Source organism: Gadus morhua, chromosome 23, assembly GCF_902167405.1.
Source record: "Gadus morhua chromosome 23, gadMor3.0, whole genome shotgun sequence".
NCBI classification, from domain to species: Eukaryota; Metazoa; Chordata; class Actinopteri; order Gadiformes; family Gadidae; genus Gadus; species Gadus morhua.
The window spans coordinates 8122828-8149901 of record NC_044070.1 but is presented as its reverse complement, the minus strand read 5'-3'; the positions used below and the strand labels follow the sequence as shown (position 1 = coordinate 8149901).

Here is a 27074-nt window from a genome sequence, read left to right as displayed (position 1 = left end):
CGGTATTAATGATTAATGAATATGATTAATGAAATGTAACTGTTAACAGACGCTCCAAAGACCCCCTCAGTGACCGTGAGTCCCTCTGGTGAAGTAGAGGAGGGCAGTTCAGTGACTCTGAGCTGCAGCAGTGATGCCAACCCAGCAGCTAACTACACCTGGTTCAGGGATACTAGACCTTATCCCTCCAGAGAGATGAAGGAGGGGCAACAGCTCTTCTTCAGTAACATCCTGTCTTCAGAATCTGGACAGTATCGCTGTGAAGCTACGAATAAGTGGGGAAAAGATTCTGTCACCTACTTTATTAATGTCAATTGTGAGTAAACACAACACAAAATATAATGATCTTAAGCGTGTCAACATTAACTATCAACCCAAACTCCTCCACTTTGAGATTTTCATTATCTTTAATGAATATAATGATTCTGCTGTTTTTACATGTTTCTTTGTTTCTCAAGATGGGCCTAAACGCACATCTGTGTATTCAAGACCCTCTGGTGAAATAGAGGAGGGCAGTTCAGTGACTCTGAGCTGCAGCAGTGATGCCAACCCAGCAGCTGAGTACACCTGGTTCAAGAACAACCAACCTCTGCACTGGGGAGGAAGTCAACCTCATACCTTCCCCTCAGTCCGCCCTGAAGACAGAGGAATGTACCGCTGTCAAGCAGAGAACAAATATGGACATCTGAGCTCTAACTCGATATTCTTAAATGTTACATGTGAGTTGACAATCTGATTAATATGTAAAAAATCTTGGTAAATCTTGTCTTTAAATGTATAGCTGGTATTCATGTATTACTGCTTGCCTGTAAACAACTATGACTCCCTTATAATACTGGCAGTGCAGTTGTTGCTAAACACGGTTTCATAACTTAAGGATGGATATTGTTATTTTGCATTCTTGACAGACGCTCCAAAGACCCCCTCAGTGACCGTGAGACCCTCTGGTGAAATAGAGGAGGGCAGTTCAGTGACTCTGAGCTGCAGCAGTGATGCCAACCCAGCAGCTAACTACACCTGGTTCAGGGAACATGAAGACTCAGTGAAAGCATCAGGACAGAACTACACCATCACTAATATCATATCTGAGCTTGGAGGAAACTATTACTGCCAAGCTCATAATGCATTCGGATCTCATAATTCCACCTTTCTGTTAATTAAAGGTAATTGGTCTTTTTTAAAACACACACACACACACACACACACACACACACACACACACACACACACACACACACACACACACACACACACACACACACACACATACACACCTTCAACACAGGCATACAGTTAAACATTGGCCTATTTATGTTGTAGTTTGTATTCAGGGTTTGAAATCGACTGATGTTGCACTGACGACATCATCATCATGGACAACAACAGTAGCTGTGAGAGGCATTGTTGTCTTACTGGCCACTGTACTCCTCCTCGTCTTCCTCTGGATGAGGTGAGATATTCTCTCTATCTTGTTTTCCATTCCTTCACTTCTGCTGTTGCTTCTTCACCTCTCTGTTTTCTTCTCCAGAAGAAAGCGGGCCTCCATTAAAGCATGTGGACAGGGAGGAAGGCCAGATACCGTGGAGGAGGTGAGACACAGGAGGCCATTTATTATTAACCCATCCTTTACTAAGACAAACAGAATGAATTCCTTTGCGTACCACTGAATAGCGCACGCATTCCACTAGTTGTACGCGTAACAGTTTGAGAACCAATGGAATAGAGCATAATTTATAGATTTTATGATTGTATCTGGTAAATGTCAGGCGTTTTAAACATGGGCATGAGGGATCACAAGCTAAGCTATTTTCTTTTTCTTACTTCAAATCCTATGTGTGCATTATGTGTTTCATGAAGCGTTCCACAAAAGTGTGATTTATTCACACATAAAGGGAGCAGGATTGGTCAGGTGAACTAAAATGTGACAATGTAGATATAGCATGGGTTATCTTCAAATATTTTTTGGTTAGTTCTTACATTAACTCCTTTGATACAAAATTATTAAAAACAGAAGACAGAAACATGGATTACTAGTGATATTTAAAAACTTGCAAGATGAACGCTAATGAAACATTTTGGGAGCCCCAAAGAATAAGGAAAGTGTTGAAGAAAATTTACTTCAAGATGATCTATTTAAACAAAGATAAAAATAATAGATTAATGTCAGTTTAAACACTGATTGTATTTCATCCCATCACTTCAACACTTCACTACTCTGGCTTTGCCTTTGTCTGAGAGTTGGCTTTTAGCTCTGGAAATAATGGTCCCTCTATCTTTGGGAGTTTTGACCTGGACAGCGAGACAGCACAGGAAGCACCGACTATCGGTCTACAGGCTGGTTCAAGAAGACACATTACACGGAGACTTGTCTCATTCAACTTGTTTATTATGATATAAAGATGGAAAGCATCAGAGAAAATTACACTGGAATGGTCCTGTTAGATCTACTCAAAGCTTTTGATACAGGAGACAACACCATTTTGTTAATGAACGTAAAATGTTCATGGCAAAGGAACACATCAATAGAGAGGTTTAAATGGTATTTGACGGATAGATGATGGTGGGCCAGGTCGGAGGGATTGTATCAGTGGCCAGATAGTTGACTTGTGGGCTCCCCCTGGGATAAATCCTTGGCCCTGTTTTGTATTTGATTCATGTCAATGTTATGATAGGGCAGTTGAGGTCAAGTTGCTTCTTTATGCCGAAGCCTTACTGGTAACAGGTAAGGGTTCAGTAAGATTCAGGACACACTAGTGAAGGAACTGGCCTCTACAGCTGTCTCTACATCATGGCACAACAGAATCCATTTAGTTTGGCCTGAAGCACAACTTAAAGAGCCCATGCCATTAAAATCACATTTTTCCTATTGTTTGTTAAATAACATAGGTCTGAATAAGTTTGTGAGCTGTGGTAAGTTTGAAATCTATGCAGTTTGTCTGCTGAATGCAATAGGCAATGAAAGGAAAAAGGCAGAAGAAATGAGCCGATCTGGATAAGGTGACACTGTGACGTAGCGTTGTCAAATTATTATTCATGGCCCTGCCCACTTGGTTGGTTCGTAACCACCCACAAGAATTCTGAAGGAGTCGTGATTGAGCTAGTGCTAAATGCTTATACGTGTACGGTAGTTGCTTAGTTCGTAGTAAGAGGCTAGTTACAGAATTTTGAATGCAATGGCAGAACGACATCGAACTACATGAACTGCGACATGCTGCCTGCCGCCGGTTGCCGCGAGGCACCACCGCCGCGAAGCACCACCGCCCGGCAGCGGGCAGCCGGGTGGTGGTGCCTCGCGCCGGCAGAAGGCAGCGCAGGGTTCTGTCTACTACAGATTGATGTGGAAGTGGAAGAACCAGAGAACCCGACGAAGTCCTTTGTGATTCATTATATCGTCTGGACGTGCACACAGCTTTTGGCCGTGATAATATGTATTATTTGATATAGATATGCATTATATGATATTATTTAGATATAGAGCTCCAGGACTGTAACGCAAGTGTTGTACACTTCCTTGTTATTTGGATAACCGTTCTGCTGTTGGTGTGATGGCGCATAACACGTCGGACTCTCATCTATGGTATTTCTACAACTAGACCCGTAGTGGGGGTTATCTCAGCCATGGTTGAGAATGAATTGGGGGAAAGGAACTTTGGCTTTGACTCCCTGAAGTCATGAACCACGACATGGAGGAGAAAGGGATTGTTGACCGCGGTCGTCTCCCGCCGGAGCCTCGCTGCCGATGGACCACCGCCTCGGCTTCAGGATGCAGTGATTAGCGCTGACCGCTGCCGAGGCGGTGATTAGCGCTGACCGCTGCCGAGGCGGCGGGAAGCAGGGCTCAAGCGGGATACATTCGCGGCCAACAATCCCTTTCTCCTCCATGTCGTGGTTCATGTAGCCTACTTCAGGGAGTCAAAGCCAAAGTTCCTTTCCCCCAATTCATTCTCAACCATGGCTGAGATAACCCCCACTACGAGTCTCGTTGTAGAAATACCAGAGACGAGAGTCCGACGTGTTATGCGCCATCACACCAACAGCAGAACGGTTATCCAAATAACAAGGAAGTGTACAACACTTGCGTTACAGTCCTGGAGCTCTGCTCTATATCTAAATAATATCATATAATACATAGATATCTGTATCAAATAATACATATTATCACGGCCAAAAGCTGTGTCCGCGTCCAGACGATATAATGAATCACAAAGGACTTCGTCGGGTTCTCCGACGTCTCTGGTTCTTCCACTTCCACATCAATCTGAAGTAGACGCGGTCGTTTGAGATTCATTATAACCTATCGTCTGGAGGCTCACACAGCTTTTGGCCGTGATAATATATATTATATATTATATGATATAGATATCTATGTATAATATGGGTTTCTAAGAGCCATTGCGATACATCCACCGTAAACAGAGCGCATGGTACTGTCAGTGGCTACAAGCTGCTCAGGGCCACACCCCCACCCCCCTCCTTGACCTGCCTTGACACGCCCACCGTATACAGAGCGCATGGTAGTGGCTACAAGCTGCTCAGGGCCACACCCCCACCCCCCTCCTTGACCTGCCTTGACTCGCCCACCGAAACAGCGCGTTTGGGGGAAGCTCAATGTGCGACTGTTTCGGAGTGACTGTAACTCTGCACCACGGCTGAATTTCGGGGACGTCTTTGAATACTGTGTTTGTGGCCCACTAATACCTATATTAAAGCATCATAAAATAGAATGGCATGGGATCTTTAAAGGAACTTGCAAGAGCAAGATCCTGGAAGAAGTAGCATCAAATCCAAACCTAATGTCCCTTATCTTGGAGCGACAATCAACAAATGATATCTGGTGACCTGGTTAGCAATCTTCTGTTGCCACTCTAAATCATTGAATCAAGAGTTAGAGAGCGGTTGCTTATAGCCTTTATTCAGTGCCATAGTGATTGTGCATGCCAAGCCTGGTACACTGGTTTATCGCAGAGACTAAAAGATGTAGTGCAGGTTATGCAAAACAATGTATCTTAAATGCCTTTCCAAGAACACACATAGGATCCCAGGAGTTTAAGCTTGGCAGTCTCTTCCAGTGGCACATCATGTGAACCAGCTGAAGCTAAACCATATGTATGATATTATTAATAGAACAGCTCCTGGTTGCTTGCTGTGCCACATTGCCATGGTGCATTAGCAACATGGTCAGGTCATCTGCGCTTTTCCACTGATAGATTTCAGTGGAATTCATTATCATTGTCTCAGATTTAAGAGTCACGACATGACAAAGGGATGTTTGCTATGAAGCATGGTGGGACCAATAAGTACCACCAAATGTCTCTTAATGGACCAGAAACACATGACCTTCATGACTGTGTTCAGGAAGTGTGAAGTGTTTGGTTAAATGTTCTCTTCTGTCCTCACTCTCCATCAGCTACTTCCTGTTCCTGTGTATGAAAACGTCTCAGCTCTGACCAATCGCTTGGCTCCTGCAGCACAGAGAGAATCAATAGAAGATCAGGATGGCAATCACTGTGTCATCATCCACACCTCTCTCTCAGAGAACCAGTAAGTACCTCACTGATTGGCTGGCTCCTTTGTCCAATCAGATCACACAGATGAGGTCCTTTATTCTGTGGTCAACATAGACTCTGTGTTTTGTAACTTAATGGATCTGCTTTACATGGAGACTGAAGTTCATATCTCCTCTGTTTTCTTTCAGGGACCAGGACCAGAATTAGAATCCTATAATGTGGGCCTATGAAGCCCTTTGAGGCTGTGACTGTGATTAAGAGCAATACAATACGTTCTACTCAGGTCCCACCAACACTGTGAAAAGATGTCTGTTTAGTAAGATTTGGGATATTTCATGCAATTTTTTGTGATAAAGCAAATAACGATCCATAGAACAAATTAGTATTGAAAAATAAAATAATCCCAACTTTTTTTTTATATTTTATATACTCAACCAACTTGATCAAAATTCAATGCTGGAAATGACTCGGTAATTTGTTAAAATGCATCTGATTTTTTCCCCAACAATATCATAACTGATTCGGAAAGCACTCGTGCTCCTGCTCTTCTTGTTGTTTACTGCAGGTATTTTCAGTTTTTTTTTTTAATGTGGAGAGAGGGAGAGATGGAGGGATGGAGGATGGTTTTACTGTATGATTGTCCGATGATGGAAATTGTCTGTTGGAAAAAACAAGAAACTATTGTTAAAAGAAAGATTATCATTCCCTGAGCAACACATGAGTGTTGTTCTCTAAAGTTGTGCTGTCTCACATCCTGGGGATAGCAATCCTCTGAGAAGTAAGACTCAAGTAACCAGACATCACACACTATCGTGTGTGTGTGTGTGTGTGTGTGTGTGTGTGTGTGTGTGTGTGTGTGTGTGTGTGTGTGTGTGTGTGTGTGTGTGTGTGTGTGTGTGTGTGTGTGTGTGTGTGTGTGTGTGTGTGCGCGTGTGAAAAGAAACACGATTACCGATGCCCACTATGCAACTTTTTTAGCCAAAATTACATTAAGTATGCAGGTTGAGAGTTATGCTGATGGTTCTGCATCCATTTCTGGGTTGATTGGTGGGTGTGTCATTTACCCATGTCGCCTCTCCAGTGAAAAAGCGCATATGCAACTTGATCTGTTCGGACCGACACAATCCGGATGTGACGCAGCGGAAGTATCCCGAAAATGTAGTCAGATTGTAGTTTCGAAAATGCTTTACGGCACAGACACACACCCAAACATGGCACCGGCTAGATATAAACAGCCAGTTGCGAGGCAATTGTTGTCCGAGGTAGGAAACCCAAACGCCGCCGTGTTTGGGTGCATGATAGAGTTTAGATCGGGTTAGATTAAATAATCTCGGATATAAATAACGATCTCATCTCATCGTCATCCGTTTATCCGGGGTCGGGTCGCGGGGGGAGCAGCTCAAGCAGGGGGCTCCAGACTTCCCTTTCCCGGGCCACATTGACCAGCTCTGACGGGGGGATCCCGAGGCGTTCCCAGGCCAGTGTTGAGATATAATCTCTCCACCTAGTCCTGGGTCTTCCCCGAGGTCTCCTCCCCAATGGACGTGCCTGAAACACCTCCAAAGGGAGGCGCCCAGTAGGCATCCTTGCCAGATGCCCGAACCACCTCAGCTGACTCCTTTCTAAGTAAAGGAGCAGCGGCTCTAATCCGAGTTCCTCACGGATTACTGAGCTTCTCACCCTATCCCGAGACGCCAGCCACCCTTCTGAGAAAACTCATCTCGGCCGCTTTTACCCGCGATCTCGTCCTTTCGGTCATCACCCAACCCTCATGACCATAGGTGAGGATAGGAACGAAGATCGACCGGTAGATCGAGAGCTTTGCCTTGCGGCTCAGCTCTCTTTTCGTAACAACGGTGCGGTAAAGCGAACGCAATACCGCCCCCGCTGCTCTGATTCTCCGGCCAATCTCACGCTCCATAGTACCCTCACTCGCGAACAAGACCCCGAGGTACTTGAACTCCTTCACTTGGGCTAAGGACTCATAAATAACGATAATCGGGTTAAATAACTTCACATGGTGTGTCTGGTGTGTTTCCAGCATTCGTAGTGTTGATCAGCAGAGAAATAGTCCGCCAAGACGTTGAGGTTGCTTAGCAGCCAGAGACTCTGTCCATGCAAGTGAACGGAGCGTTCACTCGTCATAACTATCAAACCAAACATCCTTCACATTCACCGAGCGAACATTCTGAAAGTAAAATGCACATTTCTCGCTAAAAATGTTTCCATAAACGCATTTAATGGCGTAACTATGTTACTATTTCCACCCAGAAAAAAGAAAGATGTCGGCCGTATGCTTCTGTGCAAGGGTCACTACTATGGTCACTACAGTAACGAATTGCTTTACGGCACAGACCCACAAACACGGAACCGGCTCGATATAAACACAAGTAACTAATGGATTGTTATATTCATCATAGATCAGCCGACTAAAAAGAGACAGAGAAACCCAATGTCGGAGGAACAGAAGAAGAGAAAAGGGAGACAGACCGACAGAGAGGCCAGACACGAGTAAACGTTGGGCAAGCTTTTCAGGAATAGCGTGAACTGAAAGAAAAAGAAGACTGCAAATCAGACGCCGACTCGGCCGTGTTGCTTTTGAAATTGAAAGTAGGCTACCCTTGGGTGAACTTTGTCTGCGTAATATTCTTGATTCTGATAGTCTCTGTACACATGTGTTTGCTCAACCATTTTTTTGAGCCCTTTAAAAATTGTTTTGTCGACCGTTTTGTTGTGAGCCCTGTTTGTTTCTAGCTTGCTTGGTTGCAACCATATAAACACCTTTGTTTCCATGGGTGTTTTGCTGTTCGTATGTCTCGTCCCCCAGATACAGACTGAATCCCCGAATCCAGGTTCTTGTTTATTTCGATTATTATGTTGGCCAAACCTCTTACACTGATTGTTCTGTTCAACCTAAGATAAAATAATTATAACCTAGGGTATAAATTCTCCCCGTCAACTATAAAAAATGATGGATTTATGTTTATTGCAATGCAAATACACCATTTTAAAAATGTATAACCTTGCCTACACTTTATGAACATCTATTTCGGACATGGCTCCGCGCATTCGCCGGCTTCTTTGAAAACAAATGCACATGGCTCGCGTAGAAGAGCATGGGGAATGGACGTCAACGAGTTGTTACGACAGTGTTGTGAAATATCTACTACGAAGCTGTAGGGGGCGCTGTGTAGAGAAATGTGCGTGCCAAAACCAAGAAAACAGCCAAGAAATGCCCGAAGTTGCATAGTGGGCCTTTCAACACTTGTCTCATTAACAGACGTGTTCCTGAATCATGGAAAGGAGCACTAATTCATAGAATACCCAGAAACGACAATTTGCCGAATGACCCCAGCACTTGGAGGGATATTACCCTTCTACCAACAATTTACAAAGTGTTCATGAAATGCGTTCTTAGACATATCCTTCCCTGACTGGTGGATGCAAATGTAACCCCTCTGGCACCTAAGTCCTTAAGCTAGTGTGTTTATAAAACCAAGAGGCAGGGGTCATTATCTATTTTAGATTCGATGAGGAGATTGGTTGTTATACTGTAAGGATCTACCTGTAATATCCACCCCAAATAACTCACACGACAACCGACGATTTAGTTTGAAGAAAATATATATATTGAAACCAAAACTTATGGAGTCAGTATTCCACAATGCAGATATCACTAGAAATATGATGGAATGAAGAACAAAATACTGCTAAAGCACAAAAGTACCACACTTCTAGTAATAGTAATAAACAATTTAGTATGATAACACAGCAGTAATATAGTTAAATTCACAAAGAACCTTAAACCTTCAATATCTTTTTTCTTTGAGTTCTGGTGAGCCACAAGTGGTTTTCTTAAATGAAATTGTACCAAACAAAAACCTCTGAGATCTCAGGAAAAATAAATAATAAAAATAATAATAAAAATTTGAGTCCACCCCGGTAGTCCTACCACCCCAATGGATGTCAGATGAGGCAGTCCAGGAAGAGTATTGCAGGATGGAATGGCAATGTGAATGATGATCCCCTGGCAGAAGATGGAAAGCAACCAGGATGGAGATATGGACAGATGACGGTCCTCGGAATATCAATAGTTCAACAGAGTTCTACACGATGTCCACAGCTTCTCAATCGTCTCAATGTTTATCAATATTTGCTTTCTATTTCAGTTATCAACTTTCTGACTCAGTTTTATCAAGGTACAGCTATGTTGTTTCTCCAACATCCACACGAACTGCGTAGCAGGCAAGAGGAAGAACAAAAAACGCATGTGCGAGCATCGTAGCGTTTTTTCTTCGCAACTAAAGGAGTGTATTGACTGCGCCTCTGCTGCCACCTTGTGACCAAATTGGGAAATTGGTTATTTCTTTAAAAAACTAAATTTAACAACAAATCACATGGAATGCAGCTTAATTTTCCAAAATAATGGAGGTAATAGCCTGGAAGATTTACTACCTGGGTTACACAAACATCTTGTCCACTAAGCAAAAGGCCCAGATAGAGAGGCAAGGGATGAATGTGTGCAAAATTCGATTACGTATTTTTACGTAATTACGTTTTTTTTTGCAGCAAGAGGATTTCTAGCTTTCCTTCTGTCAGTACCAGGTTGGTTCATTTACATCGGTAACATTTTAACTATTTCAATAACATGACAACCAAGCAACTGGAACGAGGAGTGGTTGAAACCACAGCATGTTGAAGATAGAATAGTAGTAAACAGAACATTAAAGAATCACCATCTAGAACGCAGTGTTTAGTTAAACGGACCACGAGAATAGAGAATGGTCCACTTTATATGTTTCAGTCATTGTAAAATATAATTAAAGACGTGTACAAAAGCTCCTTTGTCTGGATCACAGCTCTCTTGGATTCCGTAAGAAAGCAAACGGCAAACTGGACACTCATGCCACCGGTTTCGGTTTAGAACTGACTGGCCTGATCTCAACAATCTCTGCAACTGGAATGGATAAAAACATCACTGTGACCGCAACAGCACTGGAAGACGGTCTGCGGTGCTCAGCCGCGTCTCTGCTGTCCATTAAACATCAGCAGCTATGATAAATAACTAAATAAGAAATAGTAATTTATTGTAAAGTACTATGTTCATTTCTAGATAGTTCATAATTAAACCTGGGCTGTTACCAACATAAACCTTAGAGAAGTACATCTGTAACTTGAATTGATGGGTACAAGAAGAGTTGTTTCTAAGAATTGGTTGCCTACTTTCCTTGGAAGTATACAATCATATCTGAGTTATTACCATCCTAAAACAGTTACAAGTACACAGTACTTAGTTGAGTTGATGGGTAATAGTGGAGGTTTTTCTTAGTACTTCAGCTGTAATTCCTCTGTATTTACCTTCTTATTACCAGTGGTAATTACCTAGTAATACACTATGTTTTACCATATATTTACCGGGTAAGTCCTCAGTATTTACCTTCTTATTACCAGGGGTAATTACCCAGTAATACACTATGATTTACCATATATTTACCGGGTAAATACCTAGTAATTAGGGGACTGTAAAATGAAGGGTTACCGTCGATGGGGATGGAGATGGGAGGAACCTCAGAGTTGTAAGCGCCGTCAAACAAGCACCCCAGTACCGGCAGCAGGATTTAAATAGTGGGACTGTATATAGTGTCTCATTCATTCAATTGAAACAGGACAATACGCTTGATGATTGTTTGCTGCCGTTAAAATAATAATATGTAGGTCTTTTAAAAAAAATAATAATAACGACAGTCCCCCCTCATTCTGCTCCTGTTCATTTATTAAATTACAAATACATATATATATAACTTCAAACGTGAACACATGAGTGTTGGGGATAGCAACCCTATGAGAAGTAAGAATGACAACAGACTTGACGAAAGGGAAAACTCTGAAACACTGTGGTTTACCTGTGTGTGTGAGTGTGTGTGTGTGTGTGTGTGTGTGTGTGTGTGTGTGTGTGTGTGTGTGTGTGTGTGTGTGTGTGTGTGTGTGTGTTTGTGTTTGTCTGTGTGTGTGGGTGAGTGTGTTTGTATGTGTGCATGTGTGTTGACCTGCCTGTTTTTGTCTGATTAAGGAGCAAATATTTTTAAAAAGCAGAAGGTAAAAGAAGAAGACACTTTGTACTGTTCATTGTGGTCGAAAAATGTGATTCTATGATGGGGCTAGTAGTTACCAGGCTTCTGTTCCTTCTTCTGTGAATCTTGGTGTGAAGAGGAAGGAAGTCTTTCAATGCTCTTTGGTGTCGGTTCAGCTAACTGCATCAATTGGAACCACAGACTAGTATTCAGACCAGCTTCCTCCTCTACACTAACTTGTAACCTGCATTGCTATGGTTAATGAAACAAATTCATGGAGTTTTGCTTGTATTTCGTTTTTAATAGTTTATTTGTTTTTTTATTCAGGTGTGTTTAAATATCTCCCAGAACAACATAGTGAGAGAGGAGAGGACTCACTATGAATAGATCAGCAGCAAGAGGATTTCTAGCTTTACTTCTGTCAGTACCAGGTTGGTTCATTTACATTGATAACATTTTAACTGTTTCAATAACATGACAACCAAGCAAAGAACGAGGAGAGGGTGAAAACACAGCATGTTGACGATAGAATAGTAGTAAACAGAACATTAAAGAATCACCATCTAGAACGCTGTGTTTGGTTAAACGGACCACGAGAATAGAGAACGGTCCACTTTATATGTTCCAGTCATTGTAAAATACCACTTTGTTGCTGGTTGTATAAAGCCTCTTGAATTAAAGGTACTGTTTTTAAGATAACAATACTTTCCTGGTTGCTAGACGATCCTGAACGATATACATCATGGGGTTAGATTAGTTAATTTTCGACTTTTTGAAAAGAGTTAAATGTCGAAAGCTACTGTTTTACCCCTATTTATTCTATTAATGATGATTTAGACATGAATTCTGCTGCAATGTTGGAATTCAGATCCATTGATAAGGTAGACACTGCATGCCATATCCTTACCACTCTCATGCTCTCCTCTCCTTCTACTCGTCTCTACTCCTCTCTCTTCCTTCTCTCACCACTATTCCCTCTTCCTCTCCATGTCTCCAATCCTTTCCTCTTCTCCTCTCCTCACCTCTTCTCCTTTACATTCCTTGTCTCTACATCTGAGTAATGACAAGGCTTATGGTCACATTGCCACAAAAGAAGTACACAGACTTTAGGGCCGAGGCCTCCAGAGACTAAGCACAGTAGCCTCCACTACCCTGTTACGCATTGGGGCTGCAGCGACCTATAGGTGCTCTACCACAGCCTAGCACGGTGGTATACTTACCGGGCACCATACAATCATGGACTAATCATCCGCAGTGCTTAGGTTGTCAATGCCTATTCATTCCCTTCACTCCCCTCACTCCCTGCTGTATCTTCGTTTGTCGTGTTGTATTTTGCCGGAACTTGGATCCTAGTTTAGACTTTAGAAGAATAGTGTATTTGAGACAATATTCTTACCTTCAATTTCTTGCGAAAAGTCTGTTTTTTGTACTGTGTTTGTACTTACTTCCCCAAATAAGTCATTTTGTTTTTACAAACACATGGCTGCCTGCTGCCTCTTCTTTCCGCACATGGATCCACACCTTACTCAGACCATAACACTACCCTATTCCATGAACTGTTAGTGTGTGTTATTCAGTTAGTAATAACACACACTAACCCCCCCTCCACCCCAGCTCAGTGGTCAGCATGTATCTGTAGTTTCCATCTCCACCCACCAGCCTCCATCTCTCAATGTAGCTTCTGGTCTGTTCATCAGGTGAACCTCTGTGTCTTATTCGTTCTCAATGAGATGTGTTTGTTTTTTCACAGTGCTTCAGGGTAATGGTGACTGGACAGTTACGTACTCATCTAGTAATGTCTGTGCTTTAAGAGGAGCAATGGTTGACATCAACTGCACTTATGAATACCCTGACTACGTGCAGTACAGCCCTACCAATGTCACAACACTGTGGTTTACTAAAGGAGACAACCTTCAGCCAGTTGATTTGCTAAGTGATTCAGACTACAGAGGTCGTGTTGAATCCATCTGTGGAAAGGTCAGCTGTACTGGGTCCAGATGTCATGGAACATGTACCCTGAGAATCAGAGACCTGAGACAGAGTGACTCTGCTGTCTACAAGTTTAGGTTCACAACAAACCAACCAGGTGGGAAATATACTGGTGACCCTGGAGTGACGTTATCTCTAACAGGTAAACTATAATGTGTGTGTGTGTGTGTGTGTGTTGTTATTTTTGTGTGTGTGTGTGTGTGTGTGTGTGTGTGTGTGTGTGTGTGTGTGTGTGTGTGTGTGTGTGTGTGTGTGTGTGTGTGTGTGTGTGTGTGTGTGTTTGTGGGTTCTTGAAGGTTTGCGTTACATGTTATCTTTTTTATTTAGAATTGTTTGCAATTTGTTCTCAGACCCAGACCTCCAGGTGAAGGTGTCCTTTCCTCACCCTACCAGTCCTACCTGGACAGAGCTGGAGTGTCACAGCATGTGTGGTCTAGCTGGTGACCCTCCCTACATCTGGTCCAGGAATGGACAGAATGCAGAACAGGGAGTGAAGTACAGGGCCTACATTCAGTCTGGAGACAGCTTCTCATGTGCTGTTGAAGGATACGAACGTCTCCGCTCTCCTTTAGTGTGTAAGTCCCCTCCACCGTACACCGACATGATACCAGATGTAATGGACCCTTTAGGGTACAGAACTACATGTTACCATGAACCAGTGCAGAGCCCGTTCAAAACGAGCCTCTGCAGAACGGGCCGATCGCTTGGCCTCCTGTACGGCTGTTAGCAGCTTTATCCAACGTCACTCCTTTACTTCACTCTCGACACGGCACTTCCTGTGTTCTCAGTAACAAGACAAGAGAAGTTGATCAAAGGACATGCAGGCATACAGAGACACTTCTAGTTATTGTTAGACTAATATAACGGTTGTGGATCCAGCATCCAAGTACAGTGACCAAGTGAACTGCAGAGCCCTGAAGCCCCGCCCCACTGCTGCACAGTTTAGTTCAAAGTGTGTTAATGTTGAACGTGTCGTGTGTCCAAATAAGTCAACACTGCACATCCTCAGCTCTCAGCAATACGCACGGCAAGCATGAAGTAGATCAGATGAACAGTCCTAGAGATATACAAAGGTCATACATATGTGTAGCATCTGTAGTAGCTGCTATCACTGCTGTGTACGGGGAATCTGTTAGCCTAGCGAGTGTTAGTACTTGCACTTGGTTCTATGAACATCTTTACTGTACCGACAGCGATATATTGTTTCACTTCTTATGACAAATGTACTTGTTGTAAGTCGCTTTGGATAAAAGCGTCTTCTAAATGCCCTAAATGTAAATGTAAATGTAAATACATACATACATACATACATACATACATACATACATACATGCATACATGCATACATACATACATACATACATGAATACATGCATACATGCATACATACATACATACATACATACATACATACATACATACATACATACACACATACATATATAACATATATAACATATATACATACATACATACATTCCTCGCTTTATCGTTAAAAGGACTCAATCTGCCGGTATTAATGATTAATGAATATGATTAATGAAATGTAACTGTTAACAGATGCTCCAAAGACCCCCTCAGTGACCGTGAGTCCCTCTGGTGAAGTAGAGGAGGGCAGTTCAGTGACTCTGAGCTGCAGCAGTGATGCCAACCCAGCAGCTGAGTACACCTGGTTCAGGGTTATTTCAGCTCATTCCTCCAGAGAGATGAAGCAGGGAGTTGGACCACATCTCGTCTTTAGAAGGATCCTGTCCTCAGACTCTGGACAATACTACTGTCTAGTTAAGACTGAGCTAAGGACAAATTCTGAGTTGATCGATATAACCGTGAAATGTGAGTACAACATATATTTAACATCATAATACAGATGTTATAAAATAAATAGTTGAATCTGGTCCACATTAGTATTCATTAAGTTCATTTTATAATAAATCCATGAACACTTTTATTATCATTAATACTGTCATGATTATAAATGTACATGCTGTTGTACACGTTTCTATGTGTCTCCAGATGGGCAGTAAATATGTAGTAGTGTTTTATTAGTATAAAAAATATTCTGTAACATACTGGCACCTTACTTAATACTAAACACGGCTTCATAACTTCAGGAAGAACATTGATGATTTTGTATTCATGACAGACGCTCCAAAGACCCCCTCAGTGACCGTGAGACCCTCTGGTGAAATAGAGGAGGGCAGTTCAGTGACTCTGAGCTGCAGCAGTGATGCCAACCCAGCAGCTGAGTACACCTGGTTCAAGAACAACCAACCTCTGCCCTGGGAACCAAGTCAACCTCATACCTTCCCCTCACTCCGCCCTGAAGACAGAGGAACGTACCGCTGTCACGCAGAGAACAAATACGGACTTCTGAGCTCTAACTCGATATTCATGGATGTCCAGTGTGAGTTGAATATCTGTCTAATAGGAAAAAATCGTATCTATATATAGTATTCAAAATGTAAAACTGGTATTCATCTATTGCTGTATGCCTGTAAAATACTTTTTGCTCATTAAAATATAGTAGTATTTTATCAGTTTAAACAATGTTTTGTAACATAGTTGCATCGCAGTTAATACTAAACATGGTTTCATAACTTCAGGAAGATTACTGATCATTTGTGTTCATGACAGATGCTCCAAAGACCCCCTCAGTGACCGTGAGTCCCTCTGGTGAAATAGAGGAGGGCAGTTCAGTGACTCTGAGCTGCAGCAGTGATGCCAACCCAGCAGCTACCTACACCTGGTTCAGGGATACTAGAGCTTATCCCTCCAGAGAGATGAAGGAGGGGCAACTGCTCTTCTTCAGTCACATCCTGTCTTCAGAATCTGGACAGTATCGCTGTGAAGCTACGAATAAGTGGGGAAAAGATTCTGTCATCTACTCTATTAATGTCAATTGTGAGTAAACACAACACAAAATATAATGATCTTAAGCGTGTCAACATTAACTATCAACCCAAACTTCTCCACTTTGAGATTTTCATTATCTTTAATGAATATAATGACACTAAATCTATGTGGTGTTTTTACATGTTTCTTTGTGTCTCCAGATGGGCCTAAACACACATCTGTGTTATCAAGTCCCTCTGGTGAAATAGAGGAGGGCAGTTCAGTGACTCTGAGCTGCAGCAGTGATGCCAACCCAGCAGCTGAGTACACCTGGTTCAAGAACAACCAACCTCTGCTCTGGGGACCAAGTCAACCTCAAACCTTCCCCTCAGTCCGCCCTGAAGACAGAGGAACGTACCGCTGTCACGCAAAGAACAAATATGGACAACTGAGCTCTAACTCAATGTTCTTAAATGTTACATGTGAGTTGACAATCTGATTAATATGTAATCAATGAATCTGCTGCAATGTTAGAATTATGATCCAGTAATAGTTAAGACACTGCATGCCATCTCTTCGCCCCTCTCCTGCTCTCCTCTCCTCTCCTCGCCTCTCTCCTTTCTGCTATTCTCCTCTCCTTGTCTCCTCTCCTCTATTTGTCTCCTCTCCTCTATTTTTCTCCTATTCTCTCCTCCTCCTTGTCTCTTCTCATCTATTTTACTTGTCTCCACTGTTCTTCCCGCCATACTTGTCTCCTCGCCACTATTCCCACTTCCTCTCCTTGACTCCTCTCCTCACCTCCTCTCCTCTACATTCCTTGGCTTCACATCTAAGTAATTACAAAGCTTTTAGTCACATTGCTCCAACAGAAGCACTACAGGGCCGAGGCCTATGGCCACTAAACACAGTACCCTACACTCCCATAATTCATTAAAGGTCCCATGGCATGCTACTTTATGGATACTTTAATATAGATATTAGTGGTCCCCTAACACAGTATGAAGACGTTCCCAAAGTTCAGCTGTGGTGCAGAGTTACAGCCACAACGAGCCTGAGCTTTCCCCAAATGCGCTGTTTTGGCGTCTGTAGCTTTAATGCAAAGAGGAGGAGAGAAGCGGGTCAAGGAGGAGGGTGGGGGTGTGGCCCCGAGCAGCTTGCGGCCACGGTACCATGCGCTCCGTTTACAGTGGATGTATCGCAATGGCGAGGCGCACACAGCGTTTTCTGTGATATTCTAGAACACTCCGGGTGCTCTGGTGGGTTTCCTGAAGCTCTATATCTGGAGCTCTATGTCTTTATATTATGCATAGATATACATATCATATAATATATATTATCACGGCCAAAAGCTGTGCGTCTCCAGACGGTAGGCTATTATGAATCTCAAACGACTGCGTCGGGTTCTACGACGTCTCTGGTTCTTCCACGTCCACATCAATCTGAAGTAGAGTGAACCACGACATGGAGGAGAAAGAGATTGTTGCCCGCGATTGATTCCCGCTTGAGCCCCTCTTCTCGCTGCCTGAGGGACCACCGTTTCGGCAGCGGGAAGCGCTTAGGCAGCACCGAGGCGGTGGTCCCTCGGCAGCGGGAAGCCGGGAGCGGGAAGCGGGGCTCGAGCGGGAGACAATCGCTGGCAGCAATCCCTTTATCCTCCATGTCGTGGTTCATGTACTTCAGGGAGTCAAAGCCAAAGTTAATTTCCCCCAATTCATTCTCAACCATGTCTGAGATAACCCCCACTACGAGTCTCGTTGTGGAAATACCAGAGATGGCAAAGAACCAAAATGTTATGCGCCATAACACCAACAGCAGAACGGTAATCCAAATAACAAAGAAGAGTACAACACTTGCGTTAAAGTGTGTGTAATCACACACACACACACATGTGGCGCTCAAGCGGTCGTGTCTCATTGGCGGGCCTAATTCTCTGGGCTTGCAAGGCAGAGAAGGGGAAGGTGGCTTCTCCCCTCATGACGACATACGGGTCCAGCTGGTGACCCTCCCTACATCTGGTTCAGGAATGGACACAATGTAGGACAGGGAGTGAACTACAGGGCCTACATTCAGTTTGAAGGGAGCTATTCATGTGCTGTTGAAGGATACGAAGGTTTCCGCTCTCCTTTAGTGTGTAAGTCCCCTCCACCGTAGACTGACATGATACCAGATGTAATGGACCCTTTAGGGTAGAGAACTACAAGTTACCATGAACTAGTGCAGAGTCTGTTCATAACGAGCCTCTGCTGAACGGGCTGATCGCTTGGCCTCCTGTATTGCTGCTAGCAGCTTTATCCAACGTCACTCCTTTAAAATACTTCACCCTCGACACGGCACTTCCTGTGTAACCCGACAAGAGAAGTTGATAAAGGACATGCAGACATACAGAGACACTTCTAGTTATTGTTAGACTAATATAACGGTTGTGTATCCAGCATCCAAGTACAGTGACCAAGTGAACTGCAGAGCCCTGAAGCCCCGCCCCACTGCTGCACCGTTTAGCTCAAAGTCTGTTAATGTTGAACGTGTTGTGTGTCCAAATAAGTCAACACTGCACATCCTCAGCCCTCAGCAATACGCACTACAAGTGTGATGTAGATCAGATGAACAGTCCTAGAGATACACAGAGGTCATACTTATGTGTAACATCTGTAGTAGCTGCTATCACTGCTGTGTACGGGGAATCTGTTAGCCTAGCGATTGTTGGTACTTGGTTCTATGAACATCTTTACTGTACCGACAGCAATATATTGTTTCACTTCTCATGACAAATGTACTTATTGTAAGTCGCTTTGGATAAAAGCGTCTACTAAATGCCCTAAATGTTAATGTAAATATATATATATACATACATACATACATATATACATTATACATACATACACACGCAGACACACGCAGACACACACACACACACGCAGACACACACACACACACACACACACACACACACACACACACACACACACACACACACACACACACACACACACACACACACACACACACACACACACAAAACACACACACAAAACACACACACACACACACAACATACATAGCCTAAATACATTCCTCACTCTATTGGTAGATGGACTCAAACTGCCGGTATTAATGATTAATGAATATGATTAATGAAATGTAACTGTTAACAGACGCTCCAAAGACCCCCTCAGTGACCGTGAGTCCCTCTGGTGAAATAGAGGAGGGCAGTTCAGTGACTCTGAGCTGCAGCAGTGATGCCAACCCAGCAGCTGAGTACACCTGGTTCAGGGAACATGAAGACTCAGTGAAAGCATCAGGACAGAACTACTCCATCACTAATATCACATCTGAGCTTGGAGGAAACTATTTCTGCCAAGCACATAATGCAATCGGACATCATAATTCCACCTTTCTGTTAATTAAAGGTAATTGGTCATTTTGAAAACACACACACACACACCTTCAACAAAGGCACACAGTTAAACATTGGCCTATTTATGTTGTAGTTTGTATTCAGTGTTTGAAATCGACATCATCATCATGGACAACAACAGTAGCTGTGAGAGGCATTGTTGTCTCACTGGCCACCGTACTCCTCCTTGTCTTCCTCTGGATGAGGTGAGATATTCTCTCTGTCTTGTTTTCCATTCCTTCACTTCTGCTGTTGCTTCTTCATCTCTCTGGTCTCTTCTCTAGAAGAAAGAGGGCCTCCAGTAAAGCATGTGGACAGGGAGGAAGGCCATATACCGTGGAGGAGGTGAGACACAGGACGCCTTTTATTACTAACCCATCCTTTACTACTACTACTGAGTAACACAGTTTGAGAACCAATGGAATAGAGCATAATTTATAGATTTTATGATTGTATCAGGTAAATGTCAGGCGTTTTAAACATTGGCATTAGAGATCACAAGCTAAGCTATTTTCTTTCGTACGTCAAATCCTATATGTGCATTATGTGTTTCATGAAGCGTTCCACAAAAGTGTGATTTATTCACACATAAAGGGAGCAGGATTGGTCAGGTGAACTAAATTGTGACAATGTAGATATAGCATGGGTTATCTTCAAATATTTTCTGCTTAGTTCTTGATACATTAACCCCATTGATACAAAATGATTAAAAACAGAAGACAGCTACATGGATTACTGGTGATATTTTAGACATTTAAAAAACTTGCAAGATTAACGATCAGTAAAGAACCTTAGAAATCCATAACAACACCATTTTGTTAATGAACGTAAAATGTTCATGGCAAAGGAACACATCAATAGAAAGGTTTAAATGCTATTTGACGGATAGATGATGGTGGGCCAGGTCAGAGGGATTGTATCAGTGGCCAGATAGTTGACTTGTGGGGTCCCCCTGGGATAAATCCTTGGCCCTGTTTTGTATTTGATTCATGTCAATGTTATGATAGGGCAGTTGAGTTCAAGTTGCTTCTTTATGCGGAAGCCTTACTGGTAACAGGTAAGGATTCAGTAAGATTCAGGACACACTAGAGAAGGAACTGGCCTCTACAGCTGTCTCTACATCATGGCACAACAGAATCCATTTAGTTTGGCCTGAAGCAAAAGTTAAAGGAACGTGCAAGAGTAAGATCCTGGAAGAAGTAGCATCACATCCAAACCTAATGTCCCTTATCTTGTAGCGACAATGGACAATTGATGTCTGGTGACCTGGTTAGCCTTTTTCTGTTGCCATTCTCAATCATTTAACTAAGAGTTAGAGAACTGTTGCTTATAGCCTTTATTCAGTGCCATAATGATTGTGCATGCCAAGCCTGGGCCTCGTTTCCCGATAACGATGGATCTTCGCTCGTACGATCATTCTCACGATGGATCTTGCGAACCATCGTGATTTCTATGGAGCGTTTTCTGAAACTCCTCGTTAAAGGTTGGGTATGGGATTCTCTTTTTTGGCAATTTTTGCAAAATTACTTGAAATCCTTATCATAACCCACTTACAGCCACTGAGTTAGAAGTACTGAAATGAAAATTAAACGAAGGGGTCACGTGCGGGGGGAAGGGGGGGTGCAGTACGACCGTTTGATTGAAGTACTTACTGTCCAATGCCACTCGGTGGGTCTGGAAATCATTGCCTGGAGTTTTTCGAGCCCTGCCCTGCTAGACCTCTTTAGAATAATTTGTATTATTGCATACTCCCGAATGTTTTAATTTTTTTATGAATGAAGACACCCGCATGCAATAATGAGTTCACGTCTGAGTATAGACTACAAACGCAATTAACTATGGTCAGGGATGTTCGTTAGTGTCTAGACACGGTCCAATAAATAATCAACTCCATCACAGCCTCACCGAAGCGCCTACAGTGCTTAATGCAAACAATTGCAACAAAAAACGCCTGCAGAAATTCTCTGACACCCGCTGGTCTCAGCATGATGTCTACAGTAGCATATGTCTTCTGTCATTGATCATTATGAGGATATTTTAACCACGATGGTTGAATTCAAATCTGAGGGAGAAAGCAAGTGCAGCTCCAAGCGACCTCCCACACAAGAGCAATGGAATCATTTGATTTTATTATATGCCTTGTGACGTGGCGTTTGATTAATAGATTTTTGGCTGCGCATGTATTTTTGGAATTTTAAATTGCTGCACTAAATTATGTTGTTGTTGACTTCTAACATGTCTCTAGCTTTGCTGTTCAAATCAGTAATCTAGGAGTAATATATCGACGGTAACCACTGTTTTTGGTGCGAAATCGCGCCAGCTGGGCATTCCGTGGTATTGGATGTGTTTTAATAAAACGCATCCAATACACAGAATGTCCGCTGGTGAAGCCACTGAGGCTATAGTAGGCTAGCGATGCTCTTAGCATCCTACGAGTAACCCTGGAGTCCTCGCTGGCTATGAGCGTTTTCACGACATTCGTTACCAATGATGCTTTCGGGAAAAGGTGTGAAAACTAAACGATGCTCGTACGACACACTTCACGATCAACTTAGGCTATAGATGCTTTCGGGAAGGAGGGCCCTGGTACACTGGTTCATCACAGAAACTAAAAGAAATTGTGAAGGTTATTCAGAACAATGTAATCAGATACATCAACACACAATCAACACACATAGGATCCCAGGAGTTTAAACATGCCAGTCTCCTCCAGGAGCATCATGTGAACCAGCTGAAGCTAAACCATATGTATGATATTAATAATAGAACAGCTCCTGGTTACTTGCTGTGCCACATTGCCATGGTGCATTAGCAACATGGTCAGGCCATCTGCGCTTTTCCACTGATAGATTTCAGTGGAATTCATCTCTGATTTAAGAGTCACGACTTGACAATGGGATTTTTGCTAAAATGCATGGTGGGACCAATAGGCACCACCAAACGGCTCTTAATGAACCAGAAACACATGAGCTTCATTACTGTGCTCAGGAAGTGTAAAGTGTTGTGTTAAATGTTCTCTTCTGTCCTCACTCTCCATCAGCTACTTCCTGTTCCTGTGTATGAAAATGTCCCAGCTCTGACCAATCGCTTGGCTCATGCAGCACAGAGAGAACCAATAGAAGAGCAGGATGGCCATCACTGTGCCATCATCCACACCTCCTCCTCAGACAACCAGTAAGTAACTCACTGATTGGCTTGCTCCTGTGTCCAATCAGATCACACAGATGAGGCCCTTTACTCTGTGGACAACATAGACTATGTTTTGTAACTTAATAGATCTGCTTTACAGGGAGACAGAAGTTCATATCTCCTCTGTTTTCTTTCAGGGACGAGGACCAGACGGAGATGGGGGGAACCTCAGAGCTGTAAGCGCCGTCAAATAAACACCCCAGAGTGTGAACCAGTAAGGGCAGCAGGATTTAAAGTGTTACTGAATATAGTGTCTGATTCATCCAGTTGAAACAGGACAATATACAATATCTGATATATATATATTTTTTTATTTCTTTAATAAATTACTACTTTTAATGGGTTGACTCCATCTATTGTCACGTTCTCCTGAGGTAGGTCTTGTCGTAACACACACTTCTACACAGGGGTGGACTGGGACAAAAATTCAGCCCTGGCATTTTCTGTCCAGACCAGCCCACTACATTATCAGCACTAGGGGTGGGACGAGACGAACGGGAAGAACCCTGTATGTACTTTATTAAAACGATTTAATCAAGTACATACATCCTGCTATTTGCACTGCAAATAGCAGTGCAAATTGCTATTTGTGTCTCTTGTGCTGTTGACAAGAAAGGTGTGAAACCTGAACAGGAAGTTAACGGACATCCTGTGGTCGCTGCATCTCCATCCCCCATATCTACATAGCTACAAAACGCTTGTTAAATATCACACTTGATCCAACGCTAATTTCTCTCTTGCAGTTTTTAGTGTGTGAATGGGAAAATCTTTTTGTGTAAGCCCAGCATTAGTTAAAACCAGACTCGGACAATAATAACAAAATATCCTGACAAATAATCTAAATAGAAACATATTACAGACAGTCGCAGCATTAGAGCTGAAACGCATTTGTTTCAACTGTGACTCACTCAGTCATTGTGAAACCATAAATAGAGAATTATCTTTTTTTATCTGTAGCTGCGAGAAAAAGTCTAAGACATGAATTACTTACTCGTGGGAGTCGCGGACTCCCACGACTCCGGCCCATGCCATGAGGTCCCGCCCACCCTGGTTTGTGTTGTGATTGACAGCACTGTCAGGGCTCTCTGAGCCTGCAGCCCATGATTGATTGACAATGACAAACATAGACCAATAATATGTGTCGATGCTGGCCACACACTGCTAGCCCTCTGTAGCCATTTGGCCGGCCCAATTGGAGGGAATTTAGAGAGAGAGAAAAAAACAAAACATAGCGGACCGGACCGGCCCACATTGGGTCAACGGCCCACCGGGACGATGCCCGGTATGCCAGATGGCCAGTCCACCCCTGCTTCTACATTAAGTATATATTTTGATATGAGTTTTCAGTAGGTTTAGCCAGTATTTAGAATCCTATAATGTGGGCCTGTGAAGCCCTTTGAGACTGTAACTGTGATTAAGAGCAATACAATTCGTTCTACTCAGGTCCAACCATCACTGTGAAAAGATGTCTGTTTAGTAAGATAAGGGATCTTTCATTCAATTTTTAGTAATCAAGCAAATAACGATCCATAGAACAAATTATTATTGAAAGATAAAAATAATAATTCGCTGCGCGTCGGGGCCGGACAACGCCCCTTAACAGTGGTATAATGAGCACATACCACAGCCTGGCGTGATCTATTGCTTAAGTATAATATTAATTGTATCATTAGTCTCTCTCTTCTCTGATTGGCTGCTTGTGTGTATATCTGCTCTCTGATTGGCTGTGTGTATATCTACCCTCTGATTGGCTGCTGGTGTGTATATGTCCTCGGATTGGCTGCGAGGTAGATGATGGAGGACACGGGGTCAGACTTCACCATGACCTTCAGACAGCTCAGCGAGGCGTCAGTGCAGCAGCTTCACGCGGTGGCTTCACTCAGGTCCTCAATCACGTTCTCACGCTTACCTGTTTCTCTCCCAGTCTGTCTGTCTGACTCACCAGACTTTATTAACATACAACGCAAGTCAAAATGTTGCATTATTTTTGTTAAACTTGCCAAATTGCCATTACTGTGCGAGCAGGGATTTTGATGCCCCCTCTCTCTCTGTAGGTAACGTGGGCTCTTCATGACCTCTCGTCCCACCAGCTGTTCTCTGATTGGTCGAGGTTGTACCTGCTCAGGCTGGCCAGGTGAGCAAGACAACGTCATGTCTCTTCTCAACATTGCATCTCTTCCTCAAACGTATTGTTTAGCTGGTCTAGATTGTACTTTCTGTGATTTGACCTTTTGGTCTGTCTTTCCAGACAGGAAGGCGATAATGACGGGGATCGACGGCACCGGATGAAGAGTAAGTTCACCAAATCACCCGATTTCAGCCCAACATATGGTTTATTTTTCAAGAAACTGCAGTGTTTCCCATACATAGACCAATGTGTGGCGCAGCGCCACAGAATCAACACTGAGCACCACAAATTGATTCCGCTTCATTTTTTATTTCTATTTTTTATTTTTAAGTATAAATATTGAAATAAAAATAAATATATGAAATGCGGTTATTGTTGAGATAGGCTACGGTGTTGGACTGGGTACCCCCAGCCCGTTCTGCGGTGATTTGAATTCGCTCTTCAGCAGGGGCTGGAGGGCAATACATTTCTTTCCGTTTCCGATCCGCTTTTACTAGAGCCAATCACCAAGCTGGTTTTTCCCCCTGGCGCGCTATTGGCTGGTTTAACACAATGACGACAGGGAAGCGATTGTTGCGATCGTTGGTCCGATTGGTCGGCTTCTCGACTATTAAAGACAGATGTCTTCCTATCAAAGTTTTGAATCGCCAAGATTCAAGGTCACCCCTTCTAAAGTGCTTTGAATGTATCCACAGGTGTGAACCCCAGGTACGTCCTGAGGAACTGGATGGCTGAGTCGGCCACCAGGAAGGCAGAGACCAACGACTTTTCAGAGGTTTGTAAAACGCTTCAGAAGCTTCTTGACCATACAGTTCGGTCTGTGATTTGAATTCATCAATATTGTTGAAAAAATAGGCATGAATGACTACTTTAAGATGATACATTCTTATGTTTTCATGTGTTTTTTTGTATCAAGATTGTAACAGTTTTTACCATCTTGCATGACATGATTCTATGTAGTGTATTTTCCACTTCTGACCACCAGGTGGTGCTGTTACATGATGTTCTGGGGAACCCCTTCATAGCGCAAGACGCTGCAGAGGAGTCAGGCTATGCAGCGCGGCCTCCGCTGTGGGGGCGGAGGTTAAAGGTCAGCTGCTCTTCCTGATTGGAAGAACATCTGTCATTGTTTCAGACACACAGATCTGTGTGTATGAAACTACAAGAGTTTTTGTTTCTGAAAATGTCAGCTGACCTCAAACTTAAAGGTCAGAGCCACCTGAGAACTCATCATTCCCTCCCTTTTATTTCCTGTTGGACAGAAATACGGAGAACTTGGATATTTTCATCTGTTACTTCCCCAGGGTAGGCTGAGCATCAGAGGCTCTGTGTCCGAATCTCTCTGCTAGCTAGCATGCTAAGTGCCCTAACATGCAACGTAGCATAGCATCCACAGGGAATATGTGTGTACATTTAAGGAAAAGATAAAACAGTAAATTCTTAATTGATTTGCGAAATGGATCTTTATGTTGACTATATTAATACCAATCGCATAAACAACAAAAATAAAACTCACCATCAAATCAGCCTGCAGATATTATTTTACACTTTACTACAATGTGTGAATGTCTGTTTCTTGTGTCATGATGTGTTGATTTCACCTCAGGATTTTTGGTACCAGATTTCTGTCCCATTTCATGTGTTCATATATCCTGTACAATGTCCTGTGTTCATATCAAAATCTGCCAATGAACAGTCAATTGACCATGGAGACAGTAAGAAATGCCTGATTGCGTCTAAGGAAGACATTTTAATTAAAAATTATAGATGTCTGAAGGTTTTTCCAAAGCACTCTGCAATCTCATGAAGCCTAAAATGTTTATTTTATTTTTTATAATTTATTAAAACACATGAACAGATCATGTTTTCTGATAAAATAACTGGATCCAAGGTATCATAGAAACATGGTATATTTTATTATTTCATTCTTTGCTGATGTAGATACATTCAAATACTTCAACAAC

At 42.8% G+C, this 27074-nt stretch overlaps 1 protein-coding gene and 1 long non-coding RNA gene across 3 annotated transcripts in view; both read left to right on the top strand.

Moving 5' to 3' along the window:
- LOC115536915 (B-cell receptor CD22-like) overlaps positions 1-23259 on the top strand; it is a 132093-nt gene extending 108834 nt beyond the window's left edge. The window contains exons 11-12 of one of the 2 annotated variants that reach the window (XM_030348392.1): positions 5408-5541; positions 23120-23259. In XM_030348392.1, the coding sequence (XP_030204252.1) occupies positions 5408-5541; positions 23120-23162 (177 nt within the window). In that variant the 3' untranslated portion in view covers positions 23163-23259. Of the gene's footprint in view, positions 1-5407; positions 5542-23119 lie in introns of those variants that run through there. The other variant, XM_030348394.1, reaches the window with a different exon arrangement.
- Positions 23260-24873: 1614 nt separating this feature from the next.
- Positions 24874-26636, top strand: LOC115536938 (uncharacterized). Its single transcript, XR_003974748.1, has 4 exons — positions 24874-25116; positions 25231-25274; positions 25806-25818; positions 26096-26636. It is a non-coding gene; the product is annotated as an uncharacterized LOC115536938 (long non-coding RNA).
- Positions 26637-27074: the final 438 nt, after the last annotated feature.